Source organism: Pelobates fuscus, chromosome 13 (genome assembly GCF_036172605.1).
Source record: "Pelobates fuscus isolate aPelFus1 chromosome 13, aPelFus1.pri, whole genome shotgun sequence".
Lineage (NCBI taxonomy): Eukaryota > Metazoa > Chordata > Amphibia > Anura > Pelobatidae > Pelobates > Pelobates fuscus.
This window is the reverse complement of record NC_086329.1, coordinates 40,569,027-40,591,418: the sequence shown is the minus strand read 5'-3', so window position 1 is coordinate 40,591,418 and position 22,392 is coordinate 40,569,027. Positions and strand designations below refer to the sequence as shown.

The following is a 22,392-nucleotide window of genomic DNA, read 5'->3' as shown; positions in this document are numbered from 1 at the left end:
GGAAGATAGGCACAAGGAAGCCAAATTCAAGGTTTAAACATTCAAACATGGTTTAACCCCTTTAGGTAAGGCAGTGTCCATGGACTCACTTTAAAACAATTTCATTAAGATGAAGTTGTTTTGAGGAATGAAAGTATCTCAGGTAAACATCTAAACATAAACAAAGAAGTTATTGGAGAGGTGAATATAATATATAACTAATGCCATAGTGAAACTTAGAGCTCCCTGTATTCTGTCAAGGACCGCTTCCTAGCTGCAACAGGGGACTAGCTCTATTCTCTCCCAGGGGCTGGATGACACACAGTCCTGGGAGCTCTAGTCCTTATAAGGACTTTTCCCACCGAATCCTCCAAAAGCTGGGACAAGCTGGAACAGTGATTATCCCTTTCCCCTCCCAGTAACCAGACGACACATAGCTCTGGGAGTGCAACCGGAATGTTTTAATCTGGCTAGTTGACCTGCTTATATACAAAATCTGAGTACAATGAACATGCCCAAAACACACCCAAAGCCACACCTACAATATGCCCAGAAAGTACAAGGTCTCCGCATAAAAGTATAAAATATAAAAAAACACATAAAAAACCTATTTCCCACATAGGCACCCCCATTGTCTATACATCCCCGGATAGCCTGGATCTTAGCGGCCAGGTTGTCCAAATAGCGCTCAGATCCTACGAACACAGCTGAAACACCACAGGGGCAAAGTTTGGACCGACCACACACGAGGCTCCTGCCCAAAATAGTTCCATGAAATCAGTGCTAGCGTTCGGTCTCTTTCGAGAGTACCAAAGTGAATAAAATATCTAACATAATCCATAATTACAGTGTGTAGCTTGTTCACCTCATCCATGTGAACTATTCCACCGAACAGTGCCCTTCCAGGTTGCACAGAAACAAATGCAGGCGATTATGGGAGTCCAGTGGTATTCGGGAGTTTCAGTGTCTGATTTTGGTTCCAGGAGCTCGATGCTCAAACACTGTTGCCTGTGTTTGCTGGAACAAGATGGCCACTACCTCGTGGTTATTCATATGAACGGCGGCCACCCAGACGAACAGTTAGAACACTGAGGTGGAAATCGCTACAAGCTGTCAATTGGGCTTAACAAGCACACGGGTGGTCCCTGGTTCGTGCTGTTGTTTGGTTCCCGAATGGTATAGGGAAATTACACGAACCAAGCCATTTAACATGTGTTTTACATGGCCCATAGTCCTTGGGCAGGAGGCTAGCCAGCAGGCTCCTCCAGGAGTCCATGGCAAACGTACCTGGGAAGGAGCGTTTGTCACACTTTCTAACTAAAAAAAACATGCAGCTTACTAATAATACTGGAATCGTGACAAATTGGTCAAGGCTTTGCTAAAGCTCGTATGATCTACATGTGTAGATTAACTCCAATTAACTTTTGTATTGAGTACATTACATTTTATGCAGGTGTTCTTAATTCTTGGAACTCTAGCGTTGGGTGGGTCTGATTCAGTTCCATTAACAGGTGTAGAGGCCGAGGCCACCATGCAATGTTCAGAATTTCTTGTAGGTTTTTTTTGTTGTTTTTTTATTTTTATTATTTTTCTTATGCTGATAGTATAGAGCAGCATATACATCATAGGGACATAACAGACAGTTCTATTAAACAAGTCTGGTAGATTTTTGTGTTGTTGCTGTCATGTCAACAGATTATTTTCTTTGTCAGGGTGTCCAGAAGGGAAGAAGCTGGAATTTATTACAAGTTTGCTGGATGCCCTTACCACCGACATGGTCCAAGCTATTAACTCCGGAGCACCTGCAGCAGGTGGAAGGTCAGTTATTGTGGTCAGCCTTTCATCTTTCCGAGTTCAATTATACACCATGAAGTTGAGTAATAAGAACATCTATACCCCATGATGTACTTTGAAACTAGCAACAAACTAAATTTCAGTATCCTGGTTAAATACTTTGACAATATTATTATTACTTACCAACGTAGTTAATATTTGGTGTAGAGATGTGTTTTATTCTATTTTCCTTCATAAAAAATCATGCTATATCAGGACTCAAATAAATGTGACATAGGTCAGTGTCTGATTATGGCATGTCTGTGCTTCTCTTTTACCAAATCAATAACTCATGACGCATGGGAGCAGTGAATCCACCACGGTGAGAAGCCATATATTTTATTTCAAGGTTCCAGTGTCTACCTGTACTTTAAAGGGAAAATTAAAATATTAAAAGTGAATTTTGAGAGTAAAAATCCCTTGATTTTATATTTACTTGTACCCTTCCTATAACACAATATAACTGCTGCACATGTGTAATATGTACCTGCCGTGTTACAGGTTCTCTGAGCCTGATCCCAACCACACACTGGAAGAACGCGTAGTTCTTTGGTACTTTAGTCAGCTAGACAGCAATGGCAACGAGGACATCAATAAGAAAGAGATGAAGCCTTTCAAGAGATATGTGAAGAAGAAAGCCAAGCCCAAGAAATGTGGACGGCGTTTCACTGAGTATTGTGACCTAAACAAAGATAAGTCCATTTCGCTTCCGGAACTAAAGGGATGCTTAGGTGTTCGCAAAGAGCCAGGTATGTGGCAAATTAATTCTCCATTCACTGTGCAAACTTTTTCCAGATTTGTGCTACTTTATTCACATTGTATACCTGTAAATGACTGTCCTAATGGTGAATATCCTTCATTCCACGTGTATCATGCATGGCACTTGAAGTGCCTTTGCATGACACTCAAGGCTGCCAGAGATTGCAGGTGATGAGGGACAATGATCAATTTACGCATTGTAGTACTTAGAGGAAGTGATCTCAGATCACTTCCTACAAACACTCCCAGCTCCTGCCCTTGACTTGTACCCACAGAGAGTGGGTGTATGGGCATGAGAGTATGTGATAGGATGAGGTGGGGGACTAGGAACAAGGTGAATATTGGATTATGTAACAAAGTGAAGGTACCTTAATAAGAGGTTAATGAGGGATGTTACAGGGTCTGTGCAAATATGTAATAATGCTATAACCCCACCACATAGGTGAGTTCCAGCATGAGTTGTTAGTCTTGCCATGTTTCGGGTTGATGGACAGTAAAGTCTAACAACAATTCGCGTGGTAAATGGAAACGTGACCAAGACTATGTAGTTCCCGGGCCATGATGTGTAGTAACTGCATGGTCAGGAACCTATCACAGGGAGGAGGTGGTAGGAATTGCTACGAGGATGAGGAAGTGGTTTATCTGCTCACTTCTGGTTATGGAAAAGTAAAGATTAAATTGAATTTTATACAATATCCAGATGTCTGCTTAATATGTTTGTTTATGGCAACGTCTGGCGTGTTGCAGCAGCCATCTTCACATGAGCACGCAATGAGTTTGTGTGCTTCTGTCTGACTAACAGAGGCACCAGCAGTCGATCTGTAGAAATCTGGACAGCACATGTTATAACCTGAATTAATTTTTCCGTAACTTCGATCTCACTTGTTCATTGGAAAATACAGACTGTAGACAAAAGAATGCTTGACTTATTAAATTAAGCAAGGTTTTATAAAACGTTATACATGTATGCAGTGGTGTATTTTGATTTTGTGCTGGCCTAGGCATGACAACCTCGGCCACCCCCCCTTCCAAATTTCTCCTCCTGACAGACACATGCCCTCACTGATGCATGCACTGACATACACTCACTTACAGATACATAGTCATTGTCAGACACACTGTTTAACCAACACACACACTCACTCACTGTTACACACAAACTCACATTGACCGACAGACACACATATACACTAACTGACAGACATGCATTCACCAACAGACACATACACACTCACTCAGTGTCAGATACACACTGACAGACATACACCCTCAGGGACACACATATGCATAAACACTGACAGACACGCATACACACACACACGCTCACTAACAGCCACTCACTAACTAACAGCCACTCCCATTTTTTTTACTCACCTTACTTTTTTCTTCCCTGGGGTCCAGTGGTGCTGGCTCGGCAGTGAACAGTGGAGGTGGGTGGCGAGGGAGCTCCAAACCTCCTGCTCAGCTCCCTCCCACACCTCTTAGTGATGCCGGGGCCGGAGTGATGTCATATTCCAGCTTCGGCATCATTGTGGGTCGCGCAAGGGAGCTCAGCAGAGGAGAGTGCACCCTCGCTGTCCGCCTCCTACATCAGCGCATGTCAGCCTCGGAGGGCCATGACGTGGCCAGCCAGCCAGCTCCTGGGCCCCCCAGTGCAAGAGGCTGGCAAGGCATCTGCCAGGGCGATTGGGGCGGCTTTTTTTCCCGCCCCCCTGAACGTGCCGCACAAGGCCTTGTCAGCCTTGCACTAAATAAAGTGCTGCATGTATGTCCTCAACCATCCCCACACTAAACAGTCAATTGTAGTGATTTGAAAACCAGTTTTGTTTTTATGTACATCAAACTTGTCTTGTTTAAATTACTTGTATGTCTCAAACTAATCTATGGTGCTGTGAAATATGTTGTGCTTGTAGAGAATATTAAAATGGCAAATTTCTACTACTCTTCTACAGTCACAACTTATGTGCTTTGGCCAAAGTATTGAAATTTGTTTTTTATTAGATTAGTATTTACTAATCTGGTAACTGTACAGAATTGATATAAACAAGGCACATTTTTAGCAAAACAACTACATTTGAAAACATTTTATAACTTCACATTTTTTTTTATCAGCCAGGCCAATGTGGCTTAAAATTTCTGAAGTTCCTTGCCAGATCTCTAGAAATGTCAGTAAATAGTGAATACACCTACATTTGCATTTCAGAAACTACATTTCTGACACACACGCACGACAGTCTGGATTCAATTCATGTTCTCTTAGGGCCCTCTGGTGGCCATATAAAATAATATAATTCCAATGTTGAAAATGACCTTTTTTCCCTTTATAATTAAGAAACAAAAATGCAGCACAGTTAATAACATCTTAAAATCAGCACACTGCATAGAGAGGTGTGTTGTTCTTAAAGTATATTTACTACAATAAGCAGCGAATATGTGACAACAAATTTAGTTTTTACAATATTAAAGCAAGAAGGACTATTTGCAAATTCCCTGCTGTGTTTTAATGTATTTTAAAACTTAAAAGGACATAGAAAACTTTACTTTTTTATGCCAAATTGTACTGAAGTGAAAACCGTATTTCAAATTGTAGGCTGAATTAAGCAAACTGTGTTGGAATTATAGCATTTTCTTTTGCTATAGTTTGGTGCTTAGAGAACAAGGTGATCTCTCCACAAATGCAAGGCTACAGACTCAAAAAACAACAACAAATGGTTAGCAGCACTGGAAATAAAGAAATATAGAGTTTAATATAAAAACAATGGTTCTTTAATAATTATATGTTATTCTAACACTACAAAAATACTATTGAAGAGTCCAATAACTTTAAGAATAGTAGATATATAGGAGAATAATTCTATACACACACAGTATGCATCCATATTCCCACCAATCAGTCTAATTTTTATCAGTTAGCAACACACCGGTTTGCAGTGCAATGGCTAATAAGAGTTTTAATAGAAGTGGCAAATATGGAATACGGACAATATAATATTAACTTATACCATTATGTATTAAAAAACTACAAGTGAGGCAGTCAACAAGAACATTCCATTGGTTTCCATGGCAATTACTTACATTTTAAAACATTATCCTTACATCTTTTTAATAAATATATATATATATATATATATATATATATATATATATATATATATATATATATATATATATAGAACCCCAAAGTGTCTGAACTTTTAAATCTAGATTGAATTCTAAAGCACACTCACCTAAAAGCAGCACTAAAGTCAACAATGGTAATGGGTCAATCAAACTGCCATGATGTTTTGGTTACAATTAAAATGCTTCCTGTCTTTGGTTTATGGTGCTTTTAAGTTAATAAGTATTGATTGCACCATAAACCTTGCAGTAGGGCCTTCTACTACTGTACTAGTGGCAGGGCCGCCACCAGAAATTTTGGGGGCCCTAACTCAGATCAGGGTCTCGGCCCCCTGGGCCACGCCTCAAATCCCGCCCCCACAGGAATACACACACTGATACAAAAGGACACAGATACACACACACACAGATACATACTAACAGACACACATACTGAAACAGACATACACGCATATAGAAAGAACAAAGAATGGGAGGAAGGGCTGCGCCAAAGAGAGTCAATATATAACTAATAAATAGTCCAAAATAAAAAAAAGAGAGTCTTATCTAAAAGTGGTCTTATGGGGGACTCAGAGTCTGTAGGTGTTTGGTCAGGAACGGGTATCCTCGCTGTTCTCCTTCTTGTAAATTCACTCGTATGTAGGGAATAAAAAAAAAAATAGAGAACAAAAATAGTACAATAAGTCTTATAAGGAAATAAAAGAAATCTTAAATGCTAGTATAAAACTCACATTTGCAAGAGCTATAACTCGCTCTAGTGTAGAAGGCGTACAGCGGTACAATCCCCGCTTATGGGATAGGGAAAATTTCCTCCATCAATGGTGTATTCGATGCTCAAATATAAAAAGAGAGACAACCAATAGTGCTCACTGGATAAAATACAGGAGTTGAAATATGTATAAAATGGTACTCACAAGAGTGGAGCAGGCCAACTGCTCCTTGGAAATAGCGCTGGTGGTATTATCCTCACCTCGGATTACTTGTAGTCCAGGGTGATGCCAGGTAATAAACAATATTCAGTGTATTTAAAAAAGATACATGGCACCAATAAAAAGTGACCAAATGATCTTTAATATCCACATTGTGGATATTTTATTGTGTATTTTAATATATTAAAGATCATTTGGTCACTTTTTATTGGTGCCATTTATCTTTTTTTTTTTTTTTTTATTCTTTATTTAGGTCGTGCGTGAGGTAACAGACAGATTCGCACAGCCATAACAGCTGGTGCCATCAGAACAATAAACATTTGTTAACATTGGTATGGCTTGTAATACATTGCACATTTTGTGGGTTTTTTGAGTGATAGAGGATTAAACCAGTAGCTGGGAGTACATGCCCAGATTAGCTATAGTAAACTGTCATCCATAGTAAATACCTAGTTAAGCTGGTGGTAAGTAAGACATAGAGTAAGCCCTTGTGTGAATGTGGCATAGTTTATACAGTGGTACAATTAATGTGTGTGGTACATCCAGGGCAGTACTTTTGTATATATAAATTTCGAGTGGCTACTTCCTCAAGGAGGAGGCGTGCATCGTGCTATTTAGTATTACACCTGGCTATGGCGGTATGCGTCGCGGGGGCCCTGATAAAATTAAGTCAGGTGGGGGGGAGAAATTATTATGGTTGATAGACCATCGGGTCAGTGGTGTACATAAGGCACATTTTGCATAACTAGTTATACTAACATCTAGAACTACATAACATTGTGTTGTAACCAAGCTGAAACATTAAGATTTAAACATATTTTGAGCATAAATTTCAGTGAGGTCAGCGCAATAACAAATCTATGAGCTATGCCATGAATGTAGTTAATTAATATTAGCTAGCAACATTTTAGGGCTTTAAGAGTTAAGTCAGTTTGGTTGGCATCACAGTGAAAAAAATGTATGACATACTAAATAGGCAGTTCTAGTTTTAGGTTTGCAGGCTAGGCTTAAAAGTTTGGTAGACAAATCCAGAATAAAGCGCAATCTTAGCAGTGATTACCCGTGGGACGTTCTTACATGGCTTTCTACGGTGGCAAATACATGTAATACTGTATGGGGTGATAGTCCGCAATTTAGATCTTTGTGGGGAGGGCCATGAGCTGTCTCCTTGTGAGATCATAGTCCTCCTCCAGCGCCACCCGTCTGGTTCATCCGATGCCTTTCCTGGAGGCCCAACAGTTGAATCCCGGGCACCAGTGGGGTCGCTGCTGCAGCTGCGGCCAACTTCCGTCGCTTGACCGATCTCGATGGGATCTCTGACCGCGTCTTGTAACGATAAGACGGTGAGTTCCGCTCCAGTGAGTTTTGTGGCAGTCGGCTCGGGTTCGTGGGCCCAGCGTTACGCTGCTTTTACCAGAGATGTCTGGCATTGCTGAGCAGCGCTGGAGTTGGGCGAACACTATTTTCTCCCACTGATACATATGAGGGTAAGTCGTCGAGTCCTTCTTTCTGGCGCTCTGCAGTAGGCCCCGTCTAGAGGCCCCCCAGGGTGCCCGGGGTGGGCATCGGTTCAGGAGGCGCCGGGTGGATGGGCGGATCCATGCTGCCGCCCTTCATGTCACCAGGCTGTAGTGTGGACCTTTGATGTGGAGCGTTGACCATACGAAGGCACCCAGCCTATCGAAGAATTCCAGGGTCTGCCCGGGCTGTTTGATGAGACTATGTTTTGCCGCCATTTTGTTTGGGCCCCTGTCTTCCCGTTTGTTATTTGGGTTGGTAGCTGGTATGAGTCGCGTTGCAGGGGTGTTCACCCCCGATGAGGACCGGGATATCCCCCACCGGTCCAGAGGGGGGGTTGCGGGGCAGCTTCCGATGTACGTTTTCTAGCGGGTCCCGTGCCGGGGAGTCGGCCGCTTCCCCCAGGCCTCAGGCTCCGCTTCAGTTTAGACCTCGTGGCTGGCCTGGTTGCACTCTCTGTGTGCCGGTGCGTGACAGGTATCTTCCTGTTCCCCGCATGATCCTGTGTTGTTTTGTGGGTGATTGGTATTGTTAGCATGTGCATGGTGGTCGTTATAGTTGTTTTTGTGGCCATTGTTGTCAGAGCTCTCAGAGAGCACGTCCGGCCATCTTGGCTGTCAGGCCCCGCGCCCCGCCCCCCGCCATTTATCTTTTTTAAATACACTGAATATTGTTTATTACCTGGCAACACCCTGGACTCCCAAGTAATCCGAAGTGGGGATAATACCACCAGTGCTATTTCCAAGGAGCAGTTGGCCTGCTCCGCTCTTGTGAGTACCATTTTATACATATTTTAACTCCTGTATTTTATCCAGTGAGCACTTTTGGTTGTCTCTATTTTTATATTTGAGCATCGAATACACCATTGACGGAGGAAATTTTCCCTATATCCCATAAGCGGGATTGTACCGCTGTACGCCTTCTACACTAGAGCGAGTTATAGCTCTTGCAAATGTGAGTTTTATACCAGCTTTTAAGATTTCTTTTATTTCCTTATTAGACTTATTGCACTATTTTTGTTCTCTATTTTTTTTTATTCCCTACATACGAGTGAATTTACAAGAAGGAGAACAGCGAGGATACCCGTTCCTGACCAAACACCTACAGACTCTGCGTCTCCCATAAGACCACTTTTAGATAAGACTCTTTTTTTTTATTTTAGACTATTTTTTAGTTATATATTGACTCTCTTTGGCGCAGCCCTTCCTCCCATTCTTTGTTCTTTCGTTATCTTTTTAAGGGTGTTTAAGGGATTCCCTTATAGGGTTGCTGCCTATTGGTTATTTAGAGCTTACTCTTGCTTCTGTTTATACACGCATATAGGCATACATACTGAGACATACATAGTGACAGATAGACACATACTAACATACATACAGACACACATGCATGAGGACATACACATACATACACCGACATACATACACACATACATTCATTAATTCATACTGATATACATACAGACATACATTCATACAGACACTGGCATCCATACACACAGACATACGTTCATAATGACATACATGCATACATACAGACATACATACATACACACACATATCTATATACATACATACATAATGACAGGGGTCCTCAAACTTTTTAAACAGGGGGCCAGTTCACGGTCCCTCAGACATATAAACGATATGAACGAATTCCTATGCACCCTGCACACACACGTATAAGGACATAAATACACACACACAGATACTGACATACATACATATATAAACAGACAGACATATACATACATATTGAAATACATACAGATACATACACACAGACAGACATGAATACACACACATACATACACACACCCTGACATACTGACAAACATACATACATACTGACACACATACATACAGACATACTGACACACATACATAGATACATACTGACACACATACATAGATCTTTCTTCCCTCCTGCAGAGGGAGGGCGCTGGGAGGAAGTGACGGACACTTCCTCCCAGCAGTACTTTGCGGCTGCGATTTTTTTAAGGGGCCGCAGCGCTGACCGGGCCCCTGAAGATATAGCCGCTACACATCATGGTTGTCACCCCCTGATGGCGGCCCTGACTAGTGGTCTGACAGCCATTAAAGAAGCTCTTGATCACAGCATAGTGTGATAAGACAGAGTGAGTGTAAAACGTACTACTGAGCCCAGGTTCAAAGTATCTCTCTTGTATGTGTATGTTAATTATAATATTGTGTACATGTTCTACATAGAAAAGTATTCTGTTGGCTGAGCACAATTTACCGCATTTTGGTCATTATTCTACCTCTAAGGAGAACACATTAGGCCAAGAGACTTTATGTATGCTATCATTTTCATTTGCTTGTTTTGGACTATACCCAGTTTGTTTGTGTTTTGTGTGGCAAAGCGCAACTTTAATGAGATGGGAGATCTCTTTCCTCCTTTTTCACCCAGCGCAGCTAATTAATAAATGATGTGAATTTATCAGTGTTATTTGCTAAACTGTGAATGGTGGTGAATTTAGAAGAGAACTGAAAATTGCTGCCGATATGATCACTTTGCAAAAATAGTCTTCTAACATCTAATTATACCTTTCATTGTCATAAATCTGTGTACATCACTATACCAGCCTCTTGTTCAGTAAATTACTTTGTTACTGTCTAACTTTGTACTTTGACTATGTTTCTAACCTCTGGACCTTGCCTTAGTCCAGTACAAATAGCACCAAGATAAGAAAATTAAATTTTGCATTCTATCCATGGGGCAGTACAGAGGGAAAAAAACAAACTAACATTCTCTGAAGGTGTATGGAAATTATGAGAGCTTCCATAATGTGTGGGCTCTGGGGATTATTCCCAGGTGATCAGGATGCTCAAGTCAGTTATTTTATATAGATGGTGCTCCAGATGGAGTGGTAATATGGACCTTAAGCCAGACGTGCTGTTTCTCCTGGCAATCAGAGAGAATGCTTGCTACACCCCCTATTGTGTATGCTCCATAACTAATTCAAGTTTTATTTTATTTTAGGTACAAGTGGTGGCAGTTTCCCTCCTGGAAAAAGGCCTAGCTCCAACCCATTCAGTAAGTAATTACTAAATTAAAAACTCTGGACATTGTAAGAGAATAACATATGCAGGGTCCTACATATACATGCATAATGTGTATTAAAGGAACACACCAAACTCCAAATGCCCTTGGTAATAAGATTACCTGACACTAGTGAAAAAATATGGTTTGCTAGTAAACCCAGACTGGACATAGAGCAAGCCGGGCAAATGCCCAGTGATCCATGATGATGATGGGCTGAGACTTCTAGGAGAGATCAAATGATCTCACTGGCTGGTTCCTGGCCGACGATGCCTGAAAGTGAGCTCCATGGCTGGTGGGGACATCAAAAATCTCCCTGACCAGCTAGCCCACTGTGATGAAAAGAGGGCTTAGAAAATTAGCACCCTGCACCTCCAGTGGGCGGAAACCACATGAATTGCTCCACCCAGTGTTTCAGAGCATTGCAACAGGTTACCATGGCAATGCTCTGATGGTTTCCACAGCGTTGCACCTATAAACACGGACTGCGTCTGCCAGAGGTTTTGACCAAATGCTTTAACCACTGGACCACCAGGGAACAGTATCCCCCTCCTCCTAGATCCATGGTAAGGAAAAGGAAGGGGAGGATATAATCACTATTATCAAAAAATAAAACCCTAATTTTAAAGGGGGTTTGCACCCTTATGACTTCAGCCCCATTCCCCTATATACCCATACAAATACACTACATCCCCAATCCCACAAGCAGCCTTCTTCCCCATGCAACCTCACAAGCCACCAAACACATACAACAAACAGTACCCTCTGTTAACCATGTCCATCTTTTGTTCTCTGTTGTTCCACTTATGGGGACACCAGAGACAAATAACAAGTTTCATAATAATGCGTTTCATTAAATTTGCTTGTGCTGCGCTAAATAAACACAGCAACCTATTCCACATGCAAAACCTATTCAGTATGGACTGCCCTGTTGGGCATCAAACTGACATGCCCACTTTGAGGAGGCGTTAGGGTCATTGGTGATGACACATCATGCTCCCTCTCTTTGCCTTATCTGCCTTTTTGTCCTAATCCAGCCCTGTTTGCTAGTGTAGAACAGATTTTTTTTGTAGATTACACCTAGATTTCTAAAGAATGCAATTTATAGATGAAATTGTAACTACCAAATTAGCAATGTGATGAGCAAGGGACCAGGCAGCAGGCGCATTTGAGAACCTCTGTTGTCAACCACTCAAGGCTGATTTGACCCAGGGCCAGTATCCTGCTAGCACAATAACCACTACACTGGACTTAGTGGTTAGGATGATGGTCAAATGATTTGCCTTTTTACTTTGGGTCCACTGGTTGCCACCCCATTCCTTCACTTGGGAGCCTGAGCATCCTCTTTAAAAGCTTAAAAGTTCTCTAGCCAATGAGCAATGCCCTGCACTGCTGGTCATGGCTCAAGGAAGCAGAGAGAAGGCAAGGAGTAGCGCCCAGCAGACTTCAGATAAGAAGTAAAACAGTTCAAAACTATCGGACAGTTACAATAGAGAGGGTGCCAAGGCACTCCTTGCACCATAACCGCACAGCCTGCTTATAGTGGTTATGGTGTTCCTTAAAGAAAAGTAAAAACTTTTTATGTTATTGTGGTTGTCTTCCTCTCTATGTACAATACAAAGATAACTGTCAATAGGAATTCAGTGCTGTGTTACTGCTGAATACAGCAAGGCAATGTTGTTTGTCCATTTACACTTTTCAGAACAAATATAGCATTTAAAGAGCACAATTTCTCTTTCTGTTCTTTCTGTATGATGTACTACGTATGCTAGTTACTGTAAAAACAAATTACATGACACTACCATATTTTCAGTATATAATTTTTGTATCAACATGAAAGTAGATAAAATGTAAGAAGATATGTAGGATATTAAAATGCATAAGCACAGTGTTCCGCTGTCATCCATGGAACTCCACAATCCAAATTCAACATTCAAACACTGGGGCACAGAGTTATCTGGCATTATTTTAAACACAGGAATCAATTCCTAGACATACATTTGCAATAGGATTTTTACAATAATCCAGCAAATTCCAGTCGTGCAAAGTTTAATATAGGCTGAAACAAACATGTTCATAGATTAAAGGAACAGTCTGAGTACAGTATCTTTATAAACAAAACGTATATTCTTTGTGTTGGAAGTTCACTGACATTCTAACACATTCAAAAGATACACTGAGACAAAGTAGGGACTCCTTTGTCTCAGTATTTCTCCTATGCCTACTACCGTTGCCTTCCCCAGATTTGTATTCCTTTAAGATCCTCTAGAACAGTGGTTCACAACCTTTTTTTTACCTGAGTACCACATGGCAGCCAATTTCTATAAATTGTACCCCTCATATTAGTAAAATGTTTGTTATAAACTTGAAATAACAGCAACTATATTAATGTTTTTCTCTACACCAGGATCCTTTTGTTTCCCAATACAGATAGACACACTGACAGACACACAGATACACACACTTGCACACATACAGACACTGACACACTCACAGATACAGATGCACACACGTATGTGTCAGTGTTTGTATTTGTGTTTTATGTATCTGCATGTGTGTTTTAATGTGTGTCTGTGTATCTGCAAGTGTGGCATTGTTTGTATCTGTGTGTCTGTATATGTGTCAAACACTGAAACATATACAGATACACAAATGCACACATTGACACAAAGATACAAACACTGCCACGCATGCATATACACAGACGCAAACACAATACACATGCAGACACACAGATTAAAACACAGATACATAAACAAACACAGTTGCAAACACTGGCATACATATAGATACACACTGGCACACATACATATTTACAAATACTGACACACATGCAGATACACAGACACACACACATTAAAACACAGATGCAATCACTGACAACTGTAGATATATAAACACACACAGATAAAAACACTGACACATACACAGATAAAATACTGACACACATGAAAACACATACACATATACATGCAGATACACCGTGACGCACAGATACACAAACTGATACACATTCAGATGTACTGATACACAAACTGACACACAGATGTACATTTACAAACAATCACATACACACAGATGCAACACACAGACACACACAAACTGACACACATACTCTACATTTGTGTATCTGTACATCTGTATATGTGTTATTGTTTGTATCTGTACATCTGTAGGTGTGTCAAAGTGACACAGATGTACAGATACAAACAATGACACACATACAGATGTACAGACACACAAATATGCAATACACAAACACACAAATGTACAGAGACAAACTGACACACATGTGTACACATATATAAACAATTACACATAAATACACAGACACACGGATAGACAAACTGACATACACATGCAGATACACACACACACACACGAAAACACAGATGCAATCACAGACAAATGCAGATACATAAACACACAGAGATAAAAACACTGACACACAGATGCACAAACACACTGATAAACGTACAGACACACACTGACACATGTAGAGACACAAAATACTGACACATGAAAACACAGATATACACAGATACAAACATTGACACACATTCAGATGTACAGATACACAAACAATAATACAAATACTGATACACAGATGCACAAATACAATGACACACAGATGTACAGGTACACAAACAGTGACACACACAGATGTACAGATACACAAACTCATAGATACAAACAATGACACATACATATGTGCAGATACAAAGAATGACATACATACAGATATACAATACATATAAACAGACACACATATGCAATGCACAGATAGATAAACTGACACAGCTGCACAGATACACAAACAATGACACATACAGATGCAATAGACAGATACAAACAATGACAGATACAGAGGTACAGAAACAAAAACTGACACACACAGATGTACAGATACACACACTGTATCTGTACATCTGTGTGTCAGTTTGCGCATTTGTACATCTGTATGTGTGTCATTATTTGTGTATCTTTACATCTGTATATGTCATTGTTTGTATCTGTACATCTGTATGTGTGTCATTGTATCTGTACATCTGTCAGTTTGTGTATCTGTACGTCTGTATGTGTGTCATTGTTTGTATTTGTGTGTCATTGTTTGTATTTGTGTGTCAAAGTGACACTTAGATGTACATACAGATGTACAGATACAAACAATGACACATACAGGTACACAAACTGACACAGATAAAGATGTACAGAAACAAAAACTGGAACACATATGTTTATCTGTACATCTGTATGTGTGTCAGTTTGCGTATCTGTACATCAAAATGTGTGAGTGTTTGTGTATCTTTACATCTGTATGTGTGTCATTGTTTGTATCTGTACACCTGTATGTGTGTCAAAGTGACACTCAGATGTACAGATACACACAATGACACATACAGGTACACAAACTGACACAGATAAAGATGTACAGAAACAAAAACTGGAACACAGATGTGTATCTGTACATCTGTATGTCAGTTTGCGTATCTGTACATCTGAATATGTGTCAGTTTGTGCATCTTTACATCTGTATGTGTGTCATTGTTTGTATCTGTACATCTGTGTGTGTCAAAGTGACACTCAGATGTAAAGATACAAACAATGACACATACAGGTACACAAACTGATACAGATGTACAGAAACAAAAGCTGGAACACAGATGTATAGATATTCAGATGTACAGATACACAGTGTGTGTATCTGTACATCTGTGTGCCAGTTTTTTCTGTACATCTGTATCTGTGTCAGTTTGTGTACCTGTATGTGTCATTGTTTGTATCTGTACATCTTCGTGTCACTTTGACACACATACAGATGTACAGATACAAACAATGACACACATACAGATGTAAAGATAAACAAACTGACACATATTCAGATGTACAGATACACAGTGTGTGTGTCAGTTTGTTTATCTTTACATCTGTATGTGTGTCATTGTTTGTATGTGTAGATCTTTATGTATGTCATTGTATCTGTACATCTGTATGTGTGTCAAAGTGACACTCAGATGCACAGATACAAACAATGACACATACAGGTACACAAACTGACACAGGTACAGATATACAGAAACAAAAACTGGCACACAGATGTATAGATACACACACTGACACACATACATATGTACAGATACAGTTTGCATATCTGTACATCTAAATATGTATCAGTTTGTGTATCTTTACATCTGTATGTATGTCATTGTTTGTATCTGTACATCTGTGTCAGTTTGTGTATCTGTACATCTGTATGTGTGTCAAAGTGACACTCAGATGTACAGGTACACAAACTGACACAGATACAGATGTACAGATACAAACAATGACACATACAGGTACACAAACTGACACAGGTACAGATGTACAGAAAAAAAATGGCACACAGATGTACAGATACACACACTGTGTATCTGTACATCTGTGTGTGTGTGTCAGTTTGCGTATCTGTACATCTGAATATGTGTCATTATTTTTATCTCTACATTTGTGTATATGTGTCATTGTTTGTATCTGTACATCTGTATGTGTGTCAAAGTGACACCTAGATGTACAGATACAAACAATGACACACATACAGATATAGAAAAAGACACAGCTGTACAGATACACAAACACAATGACACACATACAGATGTACAGACACACAGATGCAATACACAAACACACAAATGTACAGAGACATGAACTGACACACAGATGTACACATATATAAATATTTACACACATACAGGTGTACCGATACACAGATGGAATACACAGACACACGGACAGACAAACTGACACACATTAAAACACAGATGCAATCACTGACAAATGAAGATACATAAACACTGACACACAGATGCACAAACACAATGATAAACATTCAGGCACACATACAGATGTAGAGACACAAAATACTGACACACATGAAAACACAGATACACATTCACACTGACACATGCAGATACACAGATACAAACACTGACACACATACATATGTACAGATACACAAACAAGAATAGAAATACTGATACACAGATACAAACAATAACACATATACAGAAGTACAGATAGATACATAAAGGGATGCACAGGTACACAAACAATGACACACACAGATGTACAGATACACACAAATTGACACACAGATGTACAGATAGACTGTATCTAAAGACTGTATCTTTACATCTGTATATGTGTCATTGTTTGTATCTGTACATCTGTGTCAGTTTGTGTATCTGTATGTGTGTCATTGTTTGTATCTGTACATCTGTCATTGTTTGTACATCTGTGTCATTGTTTGTATCTGTACATCTGTATGTGTGTCAAACAATGACATAGATATAGAAAAAGACAGCTGTACAGATACAAACTGACACACAGATGTACAGATACAATGACACACATACAGATGTACAGATACAATGACACACATACAGATGTACAGACACACAGACAGATGTACAGACACACAGACGACACACATACAGATATAGAAAAGGACACAGCTGTACAGATACACAAACTGACACACAGATGTACGGATACAATGACACACATACAGATGTACAGATACAATGACACATACAGATGAAACACATACAAATGTACAGATACAATGACACATACAGACACACAGACGACACACATACAGATACACAAACTGACACAAAGACGTACAGACACACAGATGCAATGCACATGTGGTTTCTTGAGTTAGTACATGGTGGGTTTACTGAGATGGGACTGGGGTTTGAAGAAACATCACCAGCTGCTAGGAGCAGAAGAATAGAAAGGAAGTGAAGGTGGGAGTAGGATTTTAAAGTTTTGTAGGAGGGTATGTATATGGAGGATTTGAGATAGGCTGGAAAGTTATATGTAGAGTGCATGGGATGAATAGAGAGGGGAGGGGAGTAAAGTGGAAGTAATGAAGATGGTGTTGCCAGGGACAGGTGAGCAGAAGGATAGGGGTATTTTAGTAATGAGAGAAGTTAGTATGAAAGTGAAACAGAAGAAAGGAGAACATTATTTAGAGAAAATGTGTTTTGTTATATAGATATGAAGATTATACATAGGCATATTTATAATCATAGGGGGGAGGGAGGGAGGGAGGGAGGGAGGGAGGGAGGGAGAGAGGGAGAGAGGGAGAGAGGGAGAGAGGGAGAGAGGGAGAGAGGGAGAGAGGGAGAGAGGGAGAGAGGGAGAGAGGGAGAGAGGGAGAGAGGGAGAGAGGGAGAGAGGGAGAGAGGGAGAGAGGGAGAGAGGGAGAGAGGGAGAGAGGGAGAGAGGGAGAGAGGGAGAGAGGGAGAGAGGGAGAGAGGGAGAGAGGGAGAGAGGGAGAGAGGGAGAGAGGGAGAGAGGGAGAGAGGGAGAACAGGATCATCAAGATAGCACTCTCAGGACTCTGAAGTAAAATGTAACTTTTAATAAATCAAAGTAAAAAAAAGAATCGACAATTTTTTTATTTTTTTTTTACTTTGATTTATTAAAAGTTACATTTTACTTCAGAGTCCTGAGAGTGCTATCTTGATGATCCTGTTCTATATTTTGCTTGACAAGCACCGGGCAAATACTTTTTTATTACATGGAGTGCAAGATTACTTTCTATTTTTATATATATATATATATATATATATATATATACATATACATACATACACATAATGAGTGTTTAAATCATGGTTAAGGATACAGTTTATTAACAGAGGGATTTAAGGTGAGGAGAGGTTTAGTGACTTGATTGGTGTGTTTTGAAAACCAGCTGATCTGCACTATCTATAAGTATGGTAATGACCAGGGGGTGGGCAGTCTTCCAGAGATGATACCTCTGCTTGGGCGATTCTGCAGAGCTTGGTTGCTTGTGAGTACTGGGTGTTGGTAATTAATGCTGTTATACTGGGACCCAGTCTATGATTAGTTAATACAAGCAATGACACATATACAGATGTAAAGCTACACAAACTTACACACATACAGACGTTCAAATACAAACAAACAATGACACACACTGACACACAGATGTACAGATAAAAACAATGACATATACAGATGTAAAGATACACAAACATATACACACATACAGACATTCAGATTCACACACAGATGTACAGCTACAACCAACTATACGCTCACAGATATACAGACATACAGATACACATCAAATAAACACACGGACACCCGTGAAAAAGTGATAAAACACAAGAAAAACTTAACTGATAGGTACACGGCTCCCAAGGTTATCTCCCAGCTGATAACCATATAACAGGACTGTATGATTGATGGGATGTTTTGGGATATTGCTAGTGTACCTATAATAGAGGACAAAACATAGTGCAAATATTGCTAATAAACTATAATGAAACTGACAATGATCAGAATGCACTCACATATTCCAGGAAAATAAAGCGTATTATGGGTGCCTCCCCTTGGTGGAAATGGGGGGTATGTTCCTTTAAAATTCCCTCCTCAAGTGATAGCCAGTAGGGTATCCTACTCATTTGAGCAGGGTTCTCTTCAACCGAATGTTCCTGTAAGTTTTCTTGTAATTGTCTTATTTATTGTTACATCCCCCTCTCAAAATATTGTAAAGCGCTACGGAATCTGTTGGCGCTATATAAATGGCAATAATAATAATAATAATAATAATAATATCCAGGTCAGTCCGAAATTTCACAGACAGCAACCAACAGGAATACTTTAAAGGCAATTTATTCACTTTGAAAAAGGTATAAATAAAATAAAATATTATAAAAACAAACTTCGGAAAGAGATGCTGGTCCTACGCGTTTCGTCCTTATACAGAAAGGACTTCCTCAGGGACCTCTTTCAATGAATCACATTCAACAGGTACATAAAATCAAAAGCAGCTCCTGACACCATAACAACCTAATTTAGATAAAGTTGTTATAGTGCCTGGAGTGCCCCTGTAAGCATGGTTCCTTCTCAAATTATTTTCACACAGTTTTATTAACCCCTTAAGGACACATGACATGTGTGGCATGTCATGATTCCCTTTTATTCCAGAAGTTTGGTCCTTAAGGGGTTAAAATAATAGAATCCCCAGCTCTCAAAGCCCACTCCTTAGCTTAAGATGTTGAATTAACTATTAGTGTGAATAAGAAATCTGCAAAATTTAAAATTCATGATGAATAAACTCAAACATCTTTAATTAGCAAAAGAGGTGTGAGGAAAATAAGTCATGTTCATTGTATTTAATATATGATGCAATACAGAACAAATGGTTAATTAAAATGTAGGAACGCCTAAATACATGGAAGGCCATGAATATTAGAGGATCGCTACCACAATACAATAGACTTGTACCTATGATGCACAATATATCCACTGGCTGATTACAAGAATTATGCTATTAACATTAAAACATTTTATATTATACACGTATTTGGGTGATTCTTAAGTTTTGAAAAACCCAGTGGAACATTATTTTACTTGTTATATCTTCTAATTTTGCTTTATTTTTAATGTACGATGGCATATATCTTTGTTCTGTTATGTTTCAGTAGGTCGTCTCATGTAGATACCCACGTTATCAAAAAGAGGTGTGAAGATAGAGAGGAGAGCATCATCAAGCCTGTACCAATCACAAAGGCAGTCGATGAGGCTCACAACATTTGCACTTTTGAGTGGACTAAATTTATCATGTTTTTGTTTGTTTTTTGTAAATCTATTACTCAGCATGGAAAGGAAGAGAAAATGTCGCTTTTTTTTTTCTTCAGATGTTTTTATGAGAAAAAGAAAAAAAAAACTCTGCTACTGACAAGTTAGGAATTGAACTAAATGTGATTTTGGAAAGAAAGGATAAAAGGTATTTTCTGTATATAAATGTATATGTTAATTGTACAGTCCCTTTGTACAGGTCGTAACACTTTGTCTTTTATAAGATTGTAGCGAACACCCTGTCTCTGAAAGTTCATCTTATGTAATAACATTAATTTGTACCTGTTCTTCTGTTATGTAAATTAAAACAAAAAAATAATTAAAGGTAATTGAATGAATGAAGGTTATAAAAATATAGTCTACCACTAAGGCAACAATTAATTCAGCTAAACATATAAAAGGGTAGGCTTACCTGAGCTGGGCAAAAAGTGGTATCATCATATTTGCGGTGGTTCTTTGGTTCTGTAAGAGGCAGAGTCATATCAGTGTGAAAGTAACTATTTTCATCTAACCATCGCTGGATTGCCCAATAAGAAAGCAAGTTATGGAATGGGTAATAAGGTACCAGCTGTTTTAGGAAACTTTAAAGATCTCCTCTTCACTGACTATCCAGAATTACTGCTGTGATTTTCCTGCTCAGATCTAGACCTTTGTACTGTTTATGTTCATGGGATGTCATACTTTGACCGCAGCCATCTTTAAACTGGTACCCTGTATCGGGCTCATGTAATTTTTAATCAGGCTCTGCAATTAAGCTATAGTAACATTAGCTGGTAGTACTGTGGTGGCCGGCAACTTGGAATTTTTAAACTTCAAATGTATTGCTTATAAAACAAAACAAGTGATAAAAGCAGCCAATGAGAAGCTGATATGTTGTCAGTTAAGTTGATTAGCTACCAGCACAGCAATGTGTAGGCAAAGGAATCTGCAAAAATGCCATGCTAGCAGACATCTGTTGCAGAATTTGTATTAAAAAAAAACAACTTTCAGAACAGATTTAAGATCTGATCAACACAACATATGGAATTCTCTACGAGTGAATAAAGGAAGTGTTACTTTACATTTTCATCTATCTATTTGAGACACAGGTCTCCTAATTTAACTCATATGGTCAAAGTGGATTAGCTTTTGTTAGGTGTGATACCATGTAAGTAACAAACATGTCAATCTTAACATCTGGAGCTACAATATTTTAGACCACATCGTTTTATCCATACTGTTGAGCCCTCTGTTGTTTTAAAATATTTTTTATGCATTCTTGTATGTCATGACTCACCACACTGGTCATCGGATAGAAATATAAAGGCAAATGGTAACTTTTATTATCATAAAAAGGCTTGTGTGTTAGAATACATTAAATTATAGTTCTGGATCTATTAAAAACGGGTCACTACCTGGAGCCCAACACACTACACACTGTCATAACCTTACCAGTGAATTTGACAAAGTCCTATTTAAGGCAAATGTGGGTTATTTACTTTTAAATGATAGCAATACGTTTCATGTTGCAGTACTATATTCAAAGTCGGAA

The 22,392-nt window shown here is 39.3% G+C and overlaps 1 protein-coding gene across 3 annotated transcripts in view; it reads left to right on the top strand.

Annotated features, from left to right (window-relative positions):
* SMOC1 (SPARC related modular calcium binding 1) overlaps positions 1 to 22,185 on the top strand; it is a 177,975-nt gene extending 155,790 nt beyond the window's left edge. For 2 of the 3 annotated variants that reach the window (XM_063439986.1, XM_063439984.1), the window contains exons 10-13: positions 1,692 to 1,797; positions 2,314 to 2,561; positions 11,139 to 11,192; positions 20,705 to 22,185. In XM_063439986.1, coding sequence (XP_063296056.1) covers positions 1,692 to 1,797; positions 2,314 to 2,561; positions 11,139 to 11,192; positions 20,705 to 20,721 — 425 coding nt within the window. In that variant the 3' untranslated portion in view covers positions 20,722 to 22,185. The remainder of the gene's footprint in view (positions 1 to 1,691; positions 1,798 to 2,313; positions 2,562 to 11,138; positions 11,193 to 20,704) is intronic. The other variant, XM_063439985.1, reaches the window with a different exon arrangement.
* Positions 22,186 to 22,392: the final 207 nt, after the last annotated feature.